At 44.0% G+C, this 20002-nt stretch overlaps 1 protein-coding gene across 1 annotated transcript in view; it reads right to left on the bottom strand.

Annotated features, from left to right (window-relative positions):
• Positions 1-20002, bottom strand: part of AATF (apoptosis antagonizing transcription factor) — a 57191-nt gene that overhangs the window by 21781 nt on the left and 15408 nt on the right. The window contains exons 5-9 of the mRNA XM_067309729.1: positions 14045-14159; positions 13492-13696; positions 12580-12744; positions 11750-11833; positions 657-724 (exon numbers count right to left, since the gene is read on the bottom strand). Of these exons, the coding sequence (XP_067165830.1) occupies positions 657-724; positions 11750-11833; positions 12580-12744; positions 13492-13696; positions 14045-14159 (637 nt within the window). The remainder of the gene's footprint in view (positions 1-656; positions 725-11749; positions 11834-12579; positions 12745-13491; positions 13697-14044; positions 14160-20002) is intronic.

The following is a 20002-nucleotide window of genomic DNA, read 5'->3' as shown; positions in this document are numbered from 1 at the left end:
AGCCCATGGCTATTTAAATGTATCCTGTTCATTAAGTGGTATTTGAAATATTTTTTATTTTCTAACCATAGAATTAAAGTGAGAAATAAGAGCTTCCCTGCACAGAATTATATTTTATTTTTGGCAGGAAGAAAACATTCCCTGATGCTGTTTTAATTGTATTTGCATCTTTTCTTGCAGCAGGGAGAAAGTATACACAGGAATTGTTTTAACTGATCTCACTACAGAAAGTTTGCTCCCCTAATACAGTGACAAATCAGAGCTCATAATGATAAAATGCCAAATTTCAGCAGCAGGTGGTCACTTCACCCAGTCCCTGCTTACTAGAGTAGGGCAAGACGCCCTTGTATTTGTTCCTGTGCATGCTGCATGAACCACGGAAAGACAGAAACGTCCAAAGTCTGGTAAACTCAGATTCTGGCAGTGTGATCCATAACTAAGGAATGTGCTACAGAGAATGACTCACTTGATTAATGTCATATTATTTTAATCACTTGTTATGCAATTTATTACACCCAGATGTTTTCTCAAGTGTCATTCACAATTTTGGCTTCTACAGTGAACAGGACTGGGACCCCAAAAGTAGCTGCGCACTTCTGGACAGGGATGCAGTGCTGGGGTGAAGCTAGTGATGTTGCAGACAGCTTCCTGCTTACCTGCCCATTGCTACCTGATCGTTGGGGTCCAATGAGCTGGTTTTACGCTCAATAAGTTCTCGAAGGAGCTAGAAGAAGAAAGACAAAAATCTTATTTAAAAGTACGGTAAAAGGAGATTAATGCAAACAGGTTCACGGATTTCTCAGAAAACTTAAGGAATTAGTTGCCAGATTCCCAAAGCAATCTGTGGGCCACATTTTTTGAAACTTCCTTGAAAACCCCAAGCCAAGAACCAAAAGCCTTTAAACATTTCCTCTTCACAGAAAAGTTCTCCAAGGGTTAGGGTTAGGGTTAGGGTGCATGAATGACACATGAATGATGAGAGCAGAGCCAATGGCTCTAGAAGGGTCCAATCAAAGAGGCAAAACCCTATGTAGGTTGTCCCCCTCTTCCACAAAAGCCCCCACAGAACATGGGACTGGAGCATAACACTGCAGGCTGCCTGGACGAGTTACCATATACAAGTTAATTTCAGACGGATCGAGGAATAGTATAGTCTTCCCTTCAACACATCGCAGTTTATATAGGTGACATTTAGCATCATGTCATTCATGATCTAAAAGGGTTATGCAGAGCCAGCGGGGCACAATGAAGCAGCACTGTGGTCCAAGCATGACCAGTCCTACACGGAGAAAGCAAAGTGATGACCTAAAGCCTAAGCAACTGGAAAGGACCAGAAGCCACCAGTGCCGTGCCCTGCAGTCACCTTTTGAGGTCAGCACCTATTTTTCAGAAGGGCTTAACAGTGAAGTTGGATGGTAATAACAGCTACAACTTTGCCAGGAGGCAGCTGGGGTAGCTCCTAGGTATTACTAGATAGGCCCACCATTCGGCAGCTCCACCAGGAAGGCGGAGGAAAGTGCCCAGCTCCCTCAGAGGCCAAATGCCCGACCGGTCCCTATGGGGAACACGGCTCAGAAGGGCCAGGCACAGGGTCCTGCACCTGAATTGGCCGCTGAGCCTCACGCACAAGGCAGCCGCTCCTCACCCAGAGTCGCAGACTGACGGACTCGGCTAGTACTTCCCAGACCTGTACCACTCCTTGGCTTTCAGAAGGACAAAAAAAGGCCTGAATTTTCAGACACTGGCCCAACTCCCATTGACGAGAGATGCAACATGGGAACCCCCCCCTCCAGAGAGCTACAGTGAGACCAGTGCCCCCCCCAGGCCTCACCCCACACTTCGAGGGAAAGGGAGGACTGAATCACTTCACAAAACAGAAATCAAGCACTGTTAGGCAATAACGTTTGCTTCGAGGAACAGCCCGGCAAAATGCTTTTTACAGCTAGAGCAGGAGTGCTCATGCAGGCTTTTCTGTTTCTTTCCATGTCCTGAGGGCTGGGTTTTGTCCTTTTGTCTTGCTGCAGCCAGGGCATATTGCGAACAGCCTTTCCGGATACTTGGCGAGTGCTGCATGTTTATCACCACTCACTGCAAACTGTACACAGTGTGCCTTGGGCATTAGCCAACACATTAACACGGAAAACAACACAAATCCTCCCAAACTGAGGTGCACAGACTTTTAGACATCGTCATTTCACTGACTAGAGAAGCTACAGTCCAGAAAGGACCTGAAACAGCCCCAGATCCAGAGCTCAGAGCCCCACAAGGTCCACGACGATGCTGGAGTTGGGAAAGGAGGAATGGCACTCTTCCTCTAACCTGTATTTTTGCTTATGCAGGAGTGCTGGACTGCAGCGGTCTGTCATGGCACAGCAACAGCCACGAAAAATAAGGCTTGGGGAGCAGCCATGGTCCTGGCTGTTGCCCTCACCTGCCAAAGACAGCACGCACAGGCAAGGCAAGGGACCAGAAAGAAGCTGGCAGCAACTGGAAGCCAGCAATGCGGGAACAGAAATGCCAGCTCAAGTGAGACGACGGCACTTGTGAAGGCAGCCCACCCTTGGACCACCCCGGGGTGCCGCGGCTGCTCCTGGCGAGCGTGGCCTCCCCCCCCCCAGAAGCTGCCCTGGGGCACTGCACCGTGGGGGACTAGCGGATCCCTGCTGCTCTTGATCACTAAGTGCACTACTGAAATGAGGGCGAAAAAAAGGCAAGCACCCCACGAAAGGAAAATACCATAAAAGTAGATGGGTATCACTTTTATTTAAAAATAAAAAAAGTATATTAAAGACACTCAGCCAACAGAGGAAATATTTATACCTATCCACATCTTTCCCCTCCTTCAAAGCATATATCATATAGGAAGAAAAGAACAGGAAGAACATAATTAAAACCCTCCCATGACTCTTTCCCCCCTATTTGCTTATTTTTGGAGATTATTACCACAGCAATTACATTTAAAAATTTCAGGAACAGAGGCCACTGGTTTATTATCACTAGAAAACAGCAAGCTATTTCTCTGCCCTGTTTATCTGATTGATTCCCAACATCTTTCTGGCACACAATCTATCAGTTTATCTCTCCCACTTCATCACAGTCACTTCTGGCAGCTAAATACAAGATCCAAATCCAGTGTTACACAGACATACGACACAGTAAACCTGTGTAACGCTGCTACTCGGCAAACAGCTGCCCTTAAGGCTAAGCAGAAATGGGATCTTGGTTTCTAGTCAATATTCTGTCAAAAGCAAGGTGGGAGGGAGAGTTTTAACAGCAGCAAGAAATGGTGCAGCTAAGTTTTAGCAGTTTCATCCTGTACCAGCAGTAAGACATGTTTACTGCCTCTTCTTATCTTGCTTCTTTCGTGCAATGCATGGAGAAAACTGCTGAGCAGGAGTGGCAGAGGCTAAGCCATGAGAACACAGTAATGCCACCAGGCATCCTAGATCTGTTTGGGATGGATTACCCAGCTTGATCTTCAAGCACAAAGACTTTGCTACTGAACTACTTCAATTCCCAGGAGTCTTGATCAGCATGTCTGGTTGATTCCTAACACAGACCCTATTACAGCACACATGATCAGCTGGAGAGCTCTACTTTATCATCTCGGAAAAAACTCCTAAAGAACTAAGCAACAAGACATTTTCAGCAGGACTTGTTCTTCCTTGTGGCTCACCAAATCCAAAGACTAGTAGACTAAAGAGTTCCACCAAGATCTTACGGCTGTGTCCACCCTGGCTAGAACAAGGTGCATTTGTTAGGGCAGGTTCCTACTGCTGTACTTGGGAAGTGGGCAGGAGTTTGTTGGACAGGACCACTCTCCTTTTGGCAAGGCAGTGTTTTACATGATGGCTGCGATGGGTGAGGAATTGAACTGTGCGCCACTTCGCAGGCCAAGGCAGGGATCCCATTATTTGCTGGGGGGCAGCTCCATGTACAGAAGATCCTCTCACCAGAATTAGCAGGGAGAAGCTTTGTGCAACAGTACGAGACGAAACCCTGCACACGGTACTCTTCTGAACTAACCAGGCCACCAGCAGATCAGCCATTAGTTGAGGCAGCCGCCGTTTTGTTGACCTTAGGGCTGACAGTGAAATGCTCTTTCAGTGCAGTGGCAATGGCAAGCTTGGGAACACTGCCGGGGAGTGAAGGGGGAGGGAGACAAAGATGAGGAGGAAGGAAAAAAAGAGCAGGGACAAGAGGGAAATTAGGAAATAGAAATAAAAGCTGCAAAGCATCTTATTACATCTAAATAGTGTACATCTTAAAGCTAAAGTTATAAATCATGCTAACAATGGTTACTAAAATAAAAGTGGATGTAGCCAGAGGCTACCACTGAAAAAGTCAGTCTAGACCTGCCTCGCTGCCTTTGGTCTTTAAGGATTTGATTAGTTTTTCCGCTTTCTAGTTCACAATCTTGCACTCAGCCCATGCTCCAGAGCCAGCAAGGGCTCAGGATACAGAATGAATGATAAATTCATTTACTGAGTAAAATAACACTGTTTTCTCAGCACAAGACTTAAAACACTTCTGAGGCTGTAATATTTCATTAAGCTTGGTGATTCTGGTTAAAATTTATTAGACAAAACAGAAAACTCTCATCAGACCCCATATATTCCATTAAGAGTGATATATGGTGTCTCCCAATGTCTAATTATTAACTAGGAAGTGTAAGTAAATCACTATCAGCATTAAGCCCTGATGTGTGAAGACAGTTTGGGTTAGGCAATTTCAGCATCAAAAGGCTTTGATTTGAAACCTATCCTTTTTCGCTTTCCCTCCTTCACCTCTTCACATCTTCCCTGAACTTCACAAACCTGACCTTAGTCTCCATGCAAACATGCACAACCGCCTACCTGCAGCTAAGTGCAACCACGTCCAACAGTCTGCAGCTCAACCACCGGCTCCAAACTGCTCCCACCGAAAGCTGTGACCAGGAGAATAAGCTACATGCAAACCAGCCAAGGGGAAATAGTAAGTGCAATAAACGTAGGCCAGGAACAGAACCTGGAACTATTCCTACTCCCTTCTGCGTTCTGGGCACATTTCCTGGAAACTGAAAATATTTCCCAGTGCAAGTTGCAAATCGGCAACTGCGAACAAAAGAGCAAAGCAAGACACACATGCAATGTGTCTGAAGGCAAGAGTTTCAAAAGCAGTGAGCGTTCACCTACCTCTGCTAACACCAAAGCCAGTGTTAAAATTCACACTGAAGTCAATGACGTGTTTTCCAAAGAGTTCACCTTAAAGTGACTCCTTTGCTATGCTAGCTAAAGAGATGCACGCAAAGTACATTGTACAAAATTAGAGGGATTTAGAAATGTCATCAGGGTGTTGTTCAAGGATAATAGAGATTCATTTCTCATTTTAGAGGTCAATTTTCAGTTAGGTCTCATTTTCATGCACTATGTATCAGTGTTTCTAATACTACAGTTGCTGACCTTTTCTGATTTGCAGACCCCGACGAATTTCTAGTTGAGACAAAGACCTACATACAGCTGATATAAGCCTACTGACAAAAGGCTCACTTTTCTTCGCCCTCAAAGACTAATTCAAATCAGTACACTGCAAAGGCTGATTTATAGTGTATCACAGGAAAGACTTTTGTTTACAAAGCTTAGAAATATAATTGGGACAAAATAAATACTTTCGCTCTGTTATTAGAGTCTTCAGTAAAGCCAGTAAAGGCATAGGTCATTTCTGCTATCGTGCATCGAAGCCACCTACGGCATCGTGCAAGCAGCACTGCTGCCCTTGAATCACCAAGTCACGCAGTGAATGCGAAAAGGTGAGACAGTCTCAGCCCAGTCACCGAACCATCACGGTGAGAGGAAGTCACAACAGTCACACTGGGCTTCCTGCACCAATAATATCATCAAACAAGGGGTTGATAATGTTCATTTCAAAACAATGAAAAAGCAGAACCTCATGCACCGTCTGCCACCTAAGCCTTTTGCTGAAAGCAACAGAAAAAGATTCAATCATGCGTGGATTCCTAAATAATGAGAAAAAATGTGAAAGCTTGGACTTTGGGTTTACCAACAGCTGTTCACCTTTACTAGAACATTTTGTCACTCCTTGGCTAAAAAAATTCTCAGTTTATTAGTGAGGAACTCCAAAATATTTGCAAATTGCCTAGGTAGACTTTTCCAGCTGAATGTGTATTTGTTACTACAGCAAGTAAACAAACAATTACTGCAGCTGAAGGTCTACTCACTGTGCCCCACTACCTTTTAACAAGAAATCCTTTCAAAAACTCAGGCAAATTACATTTATCCTGTCTCAGGAAGACACAACATTACATGTCACACTGGAAAAATGTGTGATTTTTAAATCACCTTTTAGCAATTTAAAAAACAGTTGCTTTTTAACCAAATCACTCTGGGAAACAAAAAGAGAGAAGCTGAGTGGGACCTGACAAGTTCAAGCAAAGAAATAAGAATATGAACACCAACTGCTTTTCCTCTTTCCTGGTGAAATTGCAAAATCACTCCACTCCTGAGCAGGAAGTTGACAAAGTTGCATTTTTTTAAATGTGATTTGAACACTCTCTAATTTCTTTTTTTTTTTCTCCTTTATTCTTTGGACAGACATGGTAAATCACATTAATCTTTCCTTTTCTCATATTTATACACCATACAATTATTAAAAACTGTAAATTACAAAAGGTTGTTTCTATTTCAAGATCCTTTCAGCATATCTTTTACACTGCATTCTGCCTGGATGAGGCAACAAGAGGTCTGTTTTCCTCTCTCAAGCCCCCTCAGTAGTGGCATAACACCATTTGGATTTCTAGCAACACCAGAGAAAATTTAGACTATAGTTCATATGTTATTTTTAAATCACCTTGAAACTTTTTTTATACTTAACTTTCTGTAATCTATTTGTAATGTAAATATCTAAACTGCAGGATGAAATCACTGGACAGTCTCTCTTTTTGAAAATATTTTACTGAAATTCAGTTTTGTATATAACAGGCATTGACTTGCCTGTTTTCTAATAACCCATTAAGAGAAGTTTCAAATCAAGCTTTAAAACGTGTTATTAACCATCTACCCAGCCATTTGAAAGATACATGCCTGTGATAAGAGTATTGTATTGCCATTAACCTGTGGGATGGCTTGAGTCATCTCTTATTCACACAAAACTCTAAATGCATCTAATTAAAGCCACAAGATCAGCTGTCCATATTAATCACTCACCAGTTTAATTAAGGTAAACCAGCTTGTCAGAAAGCCAGTCTTCTCTCTATTCTTCACCATTATCGACTTTTAATAGTTCACTGGATTAGTAATTACTTGTTTATGGCATTATCAAATACCTTGGAGAGAGAAACACAGTATGTGCCCAGGAACTGCTTTACACCTACTCTTGCTTGGCACACGAGGATAAATTTACCCCAAATTAAGTTTTTTAAAAAGCCATACAATGTATTTAGACATACGTACAACCCAGAAGAGAAATAAATAGCTAGAAATATCTTTACATGAGAGTCGGGGTTGGAAGTTCATTTTGTGGTCACTCAGATTAAAGTAGGAATTCTGGACAAGAAGCTACATAAAAAAGTCAGCGAGAACTCTCACCTGCTCTTAAACACACATCTTTCACACAGAGTGTGCAGGCGTACACAGCGGCAGCCCTCAAAGTTACAAGTCCTAAAATCAAACTTTTCTACAGCACCAAATCTTTTGCTAAAATAATTGTGGTATAGATAAGGAATGGAGCAAGCCAGTCCCTCGCTATTTAAATGCGCCCACCTGGGGAGCACGTCCCAGACGTCCACCAGTCCCCTTGCAGCATCATGCAGCGGTGAGGGATGCCTGGCCCCGAGGGATGCCCACCCGCGTCGCTGCACAACTGCTGCACCCGAACGCCTTGGGGCTTCCTCGCATGTCCCTCATCCGCCCCGACTCAGATTCATTTCTGGAAGCTGTGGTGATCGCAAACAAGATCAATGACGGTGAGTTATTATAAAAAGTGGCGGCATACAAAACAACTGAAACCAGGAGGAGGAGGGAGCAAGAGCGCAGGGAAAAAAAGAGATTATGTATATTCTTAATTCTCCTTAGGCATACCTGCTGCCACCAATGATGAACATTTGTTCTGGGAAGAGTTGCTACCAATGGATCGCTTAGCATATGAACGCTAACCTAATTCTTGTTGGAAATAAACCAATTTCAACTCTCTCCTTTACTAGAGGAGTATTTCAACCTAATAATAAAGTCTCCAGTGTAGCATGTCAGACCAGCAGCTCTCTGGTAGCAGGCTGGAATTTTAAGTCTTAATGCTGCAATATCGGCTGTAATGAATTCACGTAAATATGACTTCTAAAAATAAAAAGCCTTTTTCTTCCCTTAAAACCATGTATGAACCAGAGTTTAGAAGAAAAGGAAATGGAGTCTAGCATCTCACTGCTGTCAGTAATGAGGATCTTTTTGAAACAGTTAAACTATTCTCATCCAGTGGAACCTAAATAAAAATCTGTTTCATTTGCATTACTCAACATGGGCCATCACAATAAAAATTATAACTACTTATAAAACAACTGAGGAATATGAGAAAAGGCAAAGTGGGATGAACAGACAGAGCAGAGTTAAATCCTGAATCTTCTTAAAATTCCACCAGCACTACATGGTGAATTCCATCAAATACCAAGATCTGGACAGTAAAAGTCTGTTCACTTGCAGTCTGTTTACTTTTTGGATATAAACTATAACAAAACAGTATAGTTAGTTATCCTGTTGTCACAAACCTATACACTTTCATCAGATCACACTCATATTTAGTTGCTCAGTTTCCCTCTGAAATATACAGGAAGTTGGTTTTTCATGTCCTTCTTTATCAGAATTTTTACCTTTAATAAATCATAACCAATCAACATAAACTGATTATTATAAAATGCTATTTAGAAAAATGAAGAGTGACATGAAAAAAAGTCTGGATCTAAATTTAAATACAAAGAGAAAAGTACCTATTGAAAGGTACCCATATACTTTGCAATAAGTGTTACGCACAGAGGTCAGAGCTTCTGAGCAACCTTAGCTCCGATAATCAGAGCTGTTGCTGCTCGTTACTTCTGAAGAGCCAGTTCCCTTTGTACATTTTATTTATGTATGTACATACACACACACACCACACCACACACACACAGAAGAGCTGCACAGTTATGACCCATCTGAAAGAAAACACATTCACTGTATTGTCAGCACTCTATTGTAATGCACTCTACCCTTTCTGAATGCAATGTTCAGCTTCAGCTTACCACCCTGACAAATAAAGGAAAGCACTTTATGAAACCAATTTAATTGGGAGGTGACAGAAAACATACAGCCATTTTCTTTAGCCTTATCACTGAATTGGCTGTGGCTCCAATCTCGGCCAAATCCCACTCAAGAGCAGAAATTAAGCAGGTCAGGGGAACAGGTGCCGCGCCGTGTCTGTCAAGGGGGCTGGCATCCCCACAATTACTCGCACACAATGAAGCGGTAATCTTTACAGATCATCTCTCCCAAGAAGCATATTGGAGACGGGAGGAGAGGAGAAGGGTGGAAGGGAGGGAGGGAGGAAGGGAGAGATATAAAAAAGAAAGAAAAAAGGCAAGAAAGGAAAATGAATGTGTAGCTGCCTCGCGGCTCAGCAGATGTCTGTGCGTGATGTACGAGGCTAGGATAAGCTGTCGTAGCCTGCTGCCAAGCAGTGGTAAGTGATTAAAGCCTCCACCAGGCTAAGTACCATATTTAGAGTCTATGGGGTTTCAAAAGTTGCACCCATTCCTTGCTGTGCTGCCAGATGTTGTTGGCTGGTCGTGCTCCTATTCAGTGTGCGCGGGTGGCAGCAGTTGGTACCGCAAGTAATGCAATCTGGAACGTTTCCGGAGATGCCGTACATTAAACCAGTGTCACCCATCATTCACCTCTGCAGAATGCTGAAACAACTCCAATTTGCTGCCACTTCCCTCTTGGGAAATGGCCAAGATACAGTTGTGCCTGGCAGACCCATTTGTTTTACTCAGGTGATTCTCTTCTCTCAATGACCTCTATTAGTTTAAGTTTTAATTTAGATTAACCCCAGCACCCCAATTAACCAGTGAGGGGAAAAGCTAAGCTGTGACTAGTCATAACTGTGAAATCAGAATTTATCGAAGTTAAAGTTATGAGTAGGGAAAAAGGGCCATTCATCTATTGTTATTTTTCTTTAAAAAAATCTAGCATTTCATGGCCAATAAGTACCTCACTGTACAGGTCCAAGGATTGTCAATCACAGCTATTTCTCCTTGAACACTTCACTATTTTATTACAGTGACTTAATTTCTCTGTTCTTACAGTCCACTAAGACCTCAAAGCTGGATCCACTTGGATCACAAATTTTACCTCAGTGCTGTATCAGATTTAACCTCATCAACCACTGCTGCCAACAAGAACGGCACTCTCTCATCTCCACTTGGAAGCCTATGCGGATGTATCCGGCATCCTCGCTTCCCCCAGAAATGCTGCTCAATTCACAGCAATACTAGCAGAGACGCTCTTACAGTAAATACACAGACCTGGAGAGGAGGGAGCTTGGAGTACATTCCCAGCTCTGAGGCAGGCTGCCTTGAGCAGATTCCTTACAAAGCTTAAGTGTTCAATGAGTTTTTAGCGTTGTCCTAATTCTGCATTAGGTGAGGTCTACTGTAAAAATTCCTTTGGACTTCAACCACAGTAGGGTTGGAAGTGCGTTGAAAACTTTCTTGGGGGGGGGGGGGGGGAAAGGCATCACTAAATTTTGGTGAGTGTTTCCTATTTGTAAAACACAGAAAAAAATTACCAATTTAATACATCTTTTGTCCTGGCTCCATACATGAAATCCTAAATTTTGAAAGCATTCAAATGTTTTTGGTTAAATCAGTTATCAGATCACAGTCACATGGCAACAGCTCTCTTCCACTGCCCTAACACTTTACTATCCACTCCAATAACTATTCCAATCAGAAATGTCCAGCTTTCTAAAGATATCATTATATTTATTTAGTCCTGATATTAAAACTCTCTCTGTATCGTCAGAGCAGAAGTAGGTCTTTTTGTACATTGGGGTAGGACTTACAGCAAACCACACTCCTCAACATACTGCAATTTCAATATTTTATGAAGCTGGCACTATCATAATAACCAAATCACAAACACAAGGATTCCCTAGCTGCAGCCTCAACATGCTGGTGATAGATTCCTTGTTTCTAAGAATTTTGCAAATAAAAAGGAATAACTGGCCTAAATTCAAGCTGGCATAACTCCAAAAAAAAAGCGCTACAGAAGTCCCACAGCTTTTTCAGTCTGTTGGTAGATGGGATTATTTGGGCTGAGATGAGAGTAACTTAGGCACTTTTGAGGATCTGCTAGAATTGTCATTTCATAATGGGACTCTACCCATGGAGAAACAGTCACCTTTAGAGAATTCAGTAATTTTCCTCTTGTGTAGCAATGCTCACCAACAAGAACGACAGACACAGACCTTATCCTGCAGCCCGAACTCACTCAGCAGCCCTCGCAAAGTCGGTAAGTCTACATACACAATGCAGATTTGAGCTCTTACAGCCCTATATGGAAAGTTGAGAATTAAACTTTGAGGTACTTACAGAGATTTCAGGTGTTAAGTCAAATAACTGAGTTTCATTGGCCAGAGAAATTTTGAGATTTAGAAACTGACCACATTAACTCTAAGTATTAAAAACAAACTAGAGCCGTAATTCCAACGCAGATCTACTGTCACCTACCTGGTGATAAAAGTCATCATCATCAAATATCTCTTCATCTATGTCCTTCAGGTGCCTGTTGGAATCTGTCTGAGGGAGGACTTCCTAGGAGCACAAAGAAAATACTGAACGCTTGTACATGCATGTTTCTGTACCTAATCCTGATGACATCATACGTAGCAGTTTACAAACACTTAAAGATATGAAGGATTAGAAAACAGCTCCCATCATAACAAGCTTTTAAAGACTAGGAATCCACTTAAAGGCAAGGCAGAAAAGCTGCCAATGCCAATATAGATTTATGATTCCTTTACTAGGAAATGAATAGGAATGTACAAAGTCTTTCTGGCAAAACATTACGGTTCTTTTTTCAATGTAGTCGCAAAAATATATCTTGCAAGTGCATAATTCTACATGATCTCCTAGAATTGAGTGCTTATTCATTCTTAAATACCAAATTAATAGCAGATACATGCTGCATATGCTGCAGGTTATATGCAGTATGATCTTAGAAGTGACTTTCTGCGCCTAGGACTCTACACTCCAGAGTAAAGATAAAGTTTTGCAGCCGCTTCCTCAAAAAGCAGACTTAGTGAGTGCATTGTTGCCTATAGCACAAGAGCGGCACAATCCCACACCAAGACTATCAAGAACTGGCACAGGTGATACTGCAAACACCAAAAAAAAAAAGTGTTCACATCTTCTTATCCATTACATTATAAAATCAACACTCATATCTCCTTCATAAATCTCTCACAAACAAGAATATTACCTGCTAAAGGCTCAAACTAATTGATTTGCAGAGTCTGACTGCTTCTACAGGATCAGTTACATAAACAAAATACCCTTACCGAATTTTCAGGCAAAGATTCAGGGACTGGATGAGATTCCTGTTCCTGCTTTCCAAGCACTCTATATACTGATCGCTTGGTCTGTGTCCGCCGTAGTAATCTCTCTTTGTCCATCATAATATGATCAATCTGAGTCAAGATTGAACGCTCAAAGGCACCGAAACCCTGCAACAACATTAACTAGTGTCAGATAATGCAGAAAGCTTTTCCTCAAGGCAGCAATGTCCCTCTATCTTTCCATGTCAGTGGATAAGCAGACAGCATTCCAGAAGGAGGGGGACTGGGGTTTGTTGCAGGGATTTTTGCAGGGATTTTTTTTTTGTTTCACCCTCTCCCTCCTCTCCCAACTTGAGGCAACCTGAGGCCTGGCTTAATAAAGTGCCTTTGCTGTTCTGGTTCAGATAAACTTCTCAGTGATTAATATTAACTCACACATGTTAGGAGACCCTGGATCTTAGGGTGAAATGATTACCCACTGAATTAAAGTGTACACTTCAGTGAGGAGGAGGACCACAAAAGTCTCTAGTTCTGTTATACAAGCAGCTTGTAGATCAGCAACAGTGACATTTTCAAAGAGCTTTCTTGCTCCTGCAGGGTGGCTGTGCTGAGATGGCTAGCTGGGAGAGTACCAGTGCTATCCAAAAGGGCGGAAAAAAAACCCTTGGAAAACCATTTGCCATTAAGAATTTTTTTTTTTTGTCCTTCAAAACAAAAGAGAGCAGCTTATGCCTTTGAAATTTGAGGGCTGCTTCTCTGCAAACTCCTTTAAGGTTGGGAAAAATGTGTACACGTGTATTTAATTCTTACTGCTGTAATTCTGGGCTTATCTTGGAACATCCATGATAGAAAACTGCTGTTCCACAAATCTCTGCTAAATGATAAGTACGCCAGCATGCATGAATGAAGACTTGCCTTTCCCATTTTGCCCGATGCCAACTTTGTCTTGTCATGCCACTTCTGCAAGACATTGTTCCGATACGTTCTGAAGTCAGCAAACCGCTTGGCCACAAATTCCGGGTAGTCTTCCATCTTTAGCTTTCGTTTGGGGAGGCTCCTCCTCTTCTTCTGAGCCTCGTCCACTTTCTCTTCATCACTACTGCTGAGGATTTCATCATCACTACAACAAAAATACACAGACTAAACACCCTACATCTCTCTGAGGCAACATGCATAATTCTCAACTGCTCCTCCACTAAAACTCATGCCCCTTCCACCCCATGGTAGCATTTATGTGGAAAACCCCATAGCTTAGCCCCTTCTTCACTCTCAGAAAGGTTACAAAATGGACTTTCCATACAGGCAGGAGGGATTCAAAGAGCCATTTATCCAGCATTTGTCACCCAGATGCAGCAGCAGCTGAGAGAGCAGCAGAGAATGAGTATGGTCAGGAAGCCTGCACATTTTCCTGTTTAAAAGGGCTGGAGACCAAAGAACTCAGAAAGGTCTTGCCTTATTTTGTATTCACCTCTCAATTTTTGATTGCTTTCTGTCTACCAGATGCCTTGTGCCTGGGTATTGATAAAGCAGCTCATCTTGAAGGTCCACTAATGCTCTCAGCAACGCCTTCAGGGCTTTATAACCTGCAGAATAAAAGACACCAGTGATTTTACCACTGATACTTGCTTTTGGTGAAGACTTAGCTTTGCAGTGCCTGGTTCCTCATCTTGAACCTGCATTTCTGCCACAGCTACTGCAGGTCTCATTAAATGTTTTTCTCTAACCAGTTAGAGATGTGGTTTTAACTTCAGATTGATTTATAACTGTTAATGTCAAACAACAGCACATTGAGAAAGAACACTTTACAAAAGAGGGAGGAGGAGAGGCAGGACTGCTTTCTAAACATCTGCCTGGCCCCACCTTGGGAGTGTACTGATCTAATGTTTCATCGACAAACATTCAGACTACAGATCCTAAAGGATTAGCATATTGAAGAAGCAAGTAATGTGTGCAGAAGTGTCAGATGACACATGCATATGACAACAACCTTTTTTGCTGACTAGTTCGTTTCTCTCCTGCACTACATTCTGCAGTGGAGGCCAGCTTCTGAGCAATAGCATGAATCAGCACAAGGGAAAACATATATACATACAGCCCATCTAAACTTGCACTCTCACTTTTCTCTCTTGTTCATAATGTGTATGGTATAGGGAGCAGAAGGAGGGAGGGCAAGAAGGAAAACTGAACTCCTGCAGGGCTGTGACTATTGCTGGTTTCTATGCCGCTGTGCTCACCACGCAGGAGGTATAAGAAATTAGACTGTAAGTAAAATTAAATGTAGCAAGATCTGATCTATGGGGGAAACTTAAAACAACGACCTGGCAAGTTTAATGAGAGGATTCCGATCAGAAAAGCAGAACTGCAGGTTCACCGATTCTTAGAAAGAGAGAACTTCCATTTTCAAGATTACCAATAGGGCACGCTAAAAATAAAGTGAAGAAAAGACTGGGGTGGAGGGGTGCCCAAGAAGGATCAATACTCGTCCTCCTAAAACTAATGCTCACACCATGCATTTGCTTTCCAGGGTATTTGCAGACACAACTCCTGAAGGTAGGTCTGATACTGTGTATCCAAAAGCTTTCATAGCTGACAATTTTTCTGTATGTATGTAGATGCAGAGAAAATGATCCCTGTTACGATGATCTTATGTTCTCAAAGGACATACAATTTCAGCTGACCACAGGGAAGGGTTAACTACACACTGTTGCAGCATCTGTTCTTTAAAAGTAGTTTTTTTGTGGCAACCAACAAGCCTCCCTGCAGAACACTCTGATATAAAACAAGTATTTGTCTGGGCCTACACAAACTCTCCCTTCGTACATTGCTACACATCGATCACAGGGTCAGCTCTTAAAGGTAAAACACTTAGCACGCTTCTACCCAAAAACCTAAACTGAACTTTACAAAGATTAATCTACACTCATGTGACATCAGTATATTGCCTTCTATTTTTACAGAGAGGAGCCACAGAAAGGGGAGAAAATGCACTACTTGGATCAAAGTAGCACACCACACCAAGATCTGTTTTCTTGCAGGACTCGTACAGGCTTTGCTTCCCTCCCCACACACCCAAAACACGCATCCTTGCAGAGCAGGAGCAGCTCTGGCTGACAGCAAACAGGGCCCAGGGCAGAGCCTGGAGCAGCGCTGTGCTGGTGGGACGCTCCCCACGGCTCACCCAGTGACTCCCCACCAGTTTCTCTGCTGATGGGAAGTCAATGCAGCTATTTCGGTTAACTCCCAAACCTGCTTCTTCCTTAGCAGTTAGTGTAACAGAATGGAGGGGACTTTTGCCCAGTTGATTTTTTTTTTCTACCTGTTTTTCTTTTTTTAATGGGGGACATAGAGATCATGGCTAGAGTGAACAGCAAATCTTCATCAGCCAGACAAAGGCAGCGCAAGCAGAAATCAGCACAGAGGTCTCAATCTCTCACATGTTGCCACTGTGATATTGCTCAGTTGTCACCATCTTCAGATAAATTATGGCCTGACCTCAGTAACAGGAATGTCAAGGAGAAGACACTAAGATTTTTGTTGCAGATCAGCAGTTGGACTTATCCTCCCACCATCCACAGTTCATTATAGATACACTGACAGCTGTTCTATATAAACCTATTAACAGATTAGGCTTGCCATACTTGTAAAACAGTCATGTGTTAGCATCAAAACAATTCTAAGAGACAAATAGACAAAAGCCCTTAAAAATGCATTTGTAGTATATGCCTGAAGCTAGAGCATCATTTGCAAAAGAAAGTGCCCCTGCCCTAACCTGAGTGCACAGCTTACAGCAGCAAAATCTTTCCCACTGCCTGTAACACGGCCAAACGTCCCCAGAGCTTCTGAACCTGTTTATTTTCTACCCGCTGCCTCTCCTCCAGCAGCAGCACTAATGCACCCCAGGCGGCTTTGATCCTGCCAATTACAACTGGAGTAGCACTCCAGCTCTTCGGGGGTGTATCAGGGCCACCGCGAGCAGGCAGGGAATAAAGGCAGGCTCAAGCTCCCCCAGGCTGGGAGATACGGACCCCAACAGAAGTGGGGATGGGAAGCAATTTTATTTGGAGTGAAGGGGATGGAGAGGGCAGGGAAGACAATGTCCATGTGTCTAACCAGGTGGGAGGGCTAATTATTCCAGGCACTGACTTCATCATGAGCCTCTTACAGCTGGGTAATTTCCATGCTTTCAATTCTTGTGTATTTAATAGCATTATTGGATAGGATTCTCACTGTTACTGTTGGGTGCTTAACTGTGCTGTAAACTCAACTTCACAAGCCAAGTGTCACCCTCCCCTGCCCTCCTCCCATCCAGCCCTGCCCTATCCATTTCACATTTAATCTAAGAGGGACTGTTTTCTTCCCAGTCTCCTGTCTCCCTTCATCTTCTCCTCCCTCTAACACCCTCATCTGCCTTTTTATTGCCTGCTCTGGGGAAAAGGCTGAACCCATTTGTGAATGAAGGCAGGATAAAACAGACCTGTTTTACAGATGCAAACTATGGTTTTGAAGGAAAGCCAGGAGCTAGCGCTCCCACTCTCCTGCCCCCCAGCAGATCATCTTTTTAATGCTGCTCCTGGTCTGAAACAGAAGAGAGTCACAAACGCAGAGCCTTCTCTCCAGCACACCAGTACATTAAGGCAACCAACTAGCAGCTTTCACATGTGATAACCGTGGGGTTTCTACCTCCTGCTCCCTCTCCAGCCCTGTTTAGAGAACAAAGCCAGACGTACGTCAAAGAGCATGGGCAATGCCAGCCCCGACCACGGGCCTCCTGCTGCCACGAGCTGGGTTTATGCCCTAGCCAGTCCATAGATTTTCAATTTCTAAAGCTTTTGGGACCAAGATGACACCCACATGATGGTTTGCACAAGCACTGCAACCTGGTCAAGGCTAAAACAGTGTTGTTAAAGCTCTGCAACTACCCTAATTCTGCCGTCGGTACCGCTTCTGAGTGTCTGCAAAGCCCTGTTGCGTACTGCTGCCCAAACTTTTCTCGGGTCCCCCTTCCCAGCTCACTGTCCATGCAGTGGGCAATGACGGCAGACTGCAGACCAACGGAGAAAGCAGCTGTAAGTCACAGTACGAGGAACTGCCCTGACGTGACTTTGCTGGCAGAGCCTACCCTCGCTGCTAACCCCCATGCACCACTTCTACTCCTTCTCTCCTACCCTCTGCTGGCAATTTTGCTTCATCTTTCATATAATCTGCACTGCAATCCACAGCAGCATGTTTTCTACCTTATACATACATCAGTGTCACAGTTCACACTTAACACCTGCCCTTATATTGGGCCATAAACCATCAGTAAGAAAAATCTCAAAACTGTCTCCATGTTCAGGAGTTATTTGTACATGTCCAACCTAGTGTTTTTCGAGGACAAGTGGCTCAGCACTTCCTTAAAATCAAGGAAAGCTGGACTCCTTTATGGTATTTCAATACAAGCAACTAAAATCCCCAAACCAACAATTCATGCTCTGTGGGTAGGAGAGGCCAACTAATCCCAGGACAACATGCAACCCCGCCTTCCAAACTTTTCTAAAACTGCCATTTGAGAAAGAAAAAAGGATGCTGAGGGAGATACATCTGCAGCTGCTACAAGAACACAGACACTGCGGTCTGAATGTAACTTCCAGCTTAAATGGGACTCAGAGTGTCTGCGGTGAGACACTAACTTGTAGGAGTCACTTTTAACAGTCCATGGGAGCCCCTTCATTTTGTGTACTGGAGTGAAAAAGTTGTTCCAGATCCAGCAGACAGCATATCAATCCACCAAGAAAGCTGGGAGCCACTATCAGTAAATCAAAGTGTGCCTTTCTGTTAATACTCTCTCATACGTTCTCATTTTATACATCCCTTCACCCAGTCAGAAAGTAGCCCTGGAGTATTTAGCTCTATTCAGGGATAGCACTGCCATGTATCAAAGTGTCAGGAGACCCACCAGAGATGAAATCTGTCCTACTGCTCTCAAACCACAAAAATCAATTTTGTCAATGCCAGTGGTTACAGACAAACCGGCTCTGCTGCTGGCGTTACCCTCTGCGTGGCGCTGGCTCCTGGCTGGCGGGCAACTAGCCCCACCAGACGTACCTTTGATCAGCCATCTCGGCCGCCGCTGACACCCAAGCGTCGCCGCGCAGGGGAGCCGTAAGCATCACGCTTGCCGTGCTCTCCCATCCCTGGAAATTCAGCATTTCTACAGCAAGGCAGCTTCCTGTGCAGGAAAACATCGGCACTCTTTTGCACGACCTCTAAAAATGGGGGCTCGTTTCATCTTCCCAAACAGCTGCAGAGAGCAGCAGCTGGTGGGGAGCAGCAGGGAACGGCCTCACACGGAGACACTTTAAGTCAATGGAAAAAAGCAGGTGCCTCAAGGCCAGATTTTCAAAGGTATTCAGAGCACCAACCACTGGGATTCCCAAAACGGCTCCATGAGGCAACCCCCCCGCCAGCCTTCAGAGAGCCTGTGCAGCACATCCTCATGATGCCGAGCCCAGAGGTCAGCGACGGAATCCTAAAAATTGGGGCAAAACTCCCAGGATTTCACTCCATCCAGTGCAGACGGAAAAATGCTGGGAGCAGATGCTGGGAACAGCATTTGGAAGCTTAAGGGTAAAACAGAGCCAGAGAGAACTGCAGTTTACCCAACCCAATGGGTGGAAACGGCTGTGAGAGGACGGGGGAAAGGCTGCCGCCAGCAATGAGACTGTAGCTACACCGCGGGCCTGGGCATTAGGAAGGCTGGATAGCGCTCGCTGTGCCTCGGCCTCCCATTTTTGCAAACTGGGGTGAGAATTTTCCCTATTGCACAAGACTGTTTATCTGTACCGATGATACCTGGGAACTACACACATGGAAAACACAAATAAAAGCTTCTTGAAAATCACCTTGTTCCTGTGAAGATGATGCGTCACAGCAGTATGGGGGAGAAAGCAGGAAGCTCTTGGAGGAGAGAAACCACAGTCAAACCAGAGGATTATTTTCCATGCCGAGGACTGGAAGTCCAGTTCTCGGGGTACCTATGGAGGCAGCCCGGCACCTGCCTTGCCTCTTGCAACTCCGAGCTCTTGGAGCAGAGCTCCCATGGGAGCCCCACCACCACGGACCACCGCACACGCAGGACACGATGGAGATTCAGTGCTCACACCAAAGCTGGAAATTAACTGCTTTCCCCCCCCCCCCAATTAAATGCGAGGTTCTGGCATCACGGGGATATTGTCGGTGCGCAAGCTTTTAATCTTCCGTACACCTCCGCAGACTGCACGAAGCGCTCGCGCAGAAAAGCTGGAGCAACGCTTGGGTTTGGGCTACAGTACGCAGAGCGAAAGCGGAACTGCCAAACACCGGGAGATTCCCCCTCACGCCTTGGAAACTCGTGTGTCACCGCTTCACAGAACACGTGCGGTGCCCAACGCACCGGTCACGTTACACA

The sequence above is a fragment of the Apteryx mantelli genome, chromosome 22 (genome assembly GCF_036417845.1).
Source record: "Apteryx mantelli isolate bAptMan1 chromosome 22, bAptMan1.hap1, whole genome shotgun sequence".
Lineage (NCBI taxonomy): Eukaryota > Metazoa > Chordata > Aves > Apterygiformes > Apterygidae > Apteryx > Apteryx mantelli.
The sequence above is the reverse complement of the archived record's forward strand: the minus strand, read 5'-3'. Positions and strand labels throughout refer to the sequence as shown.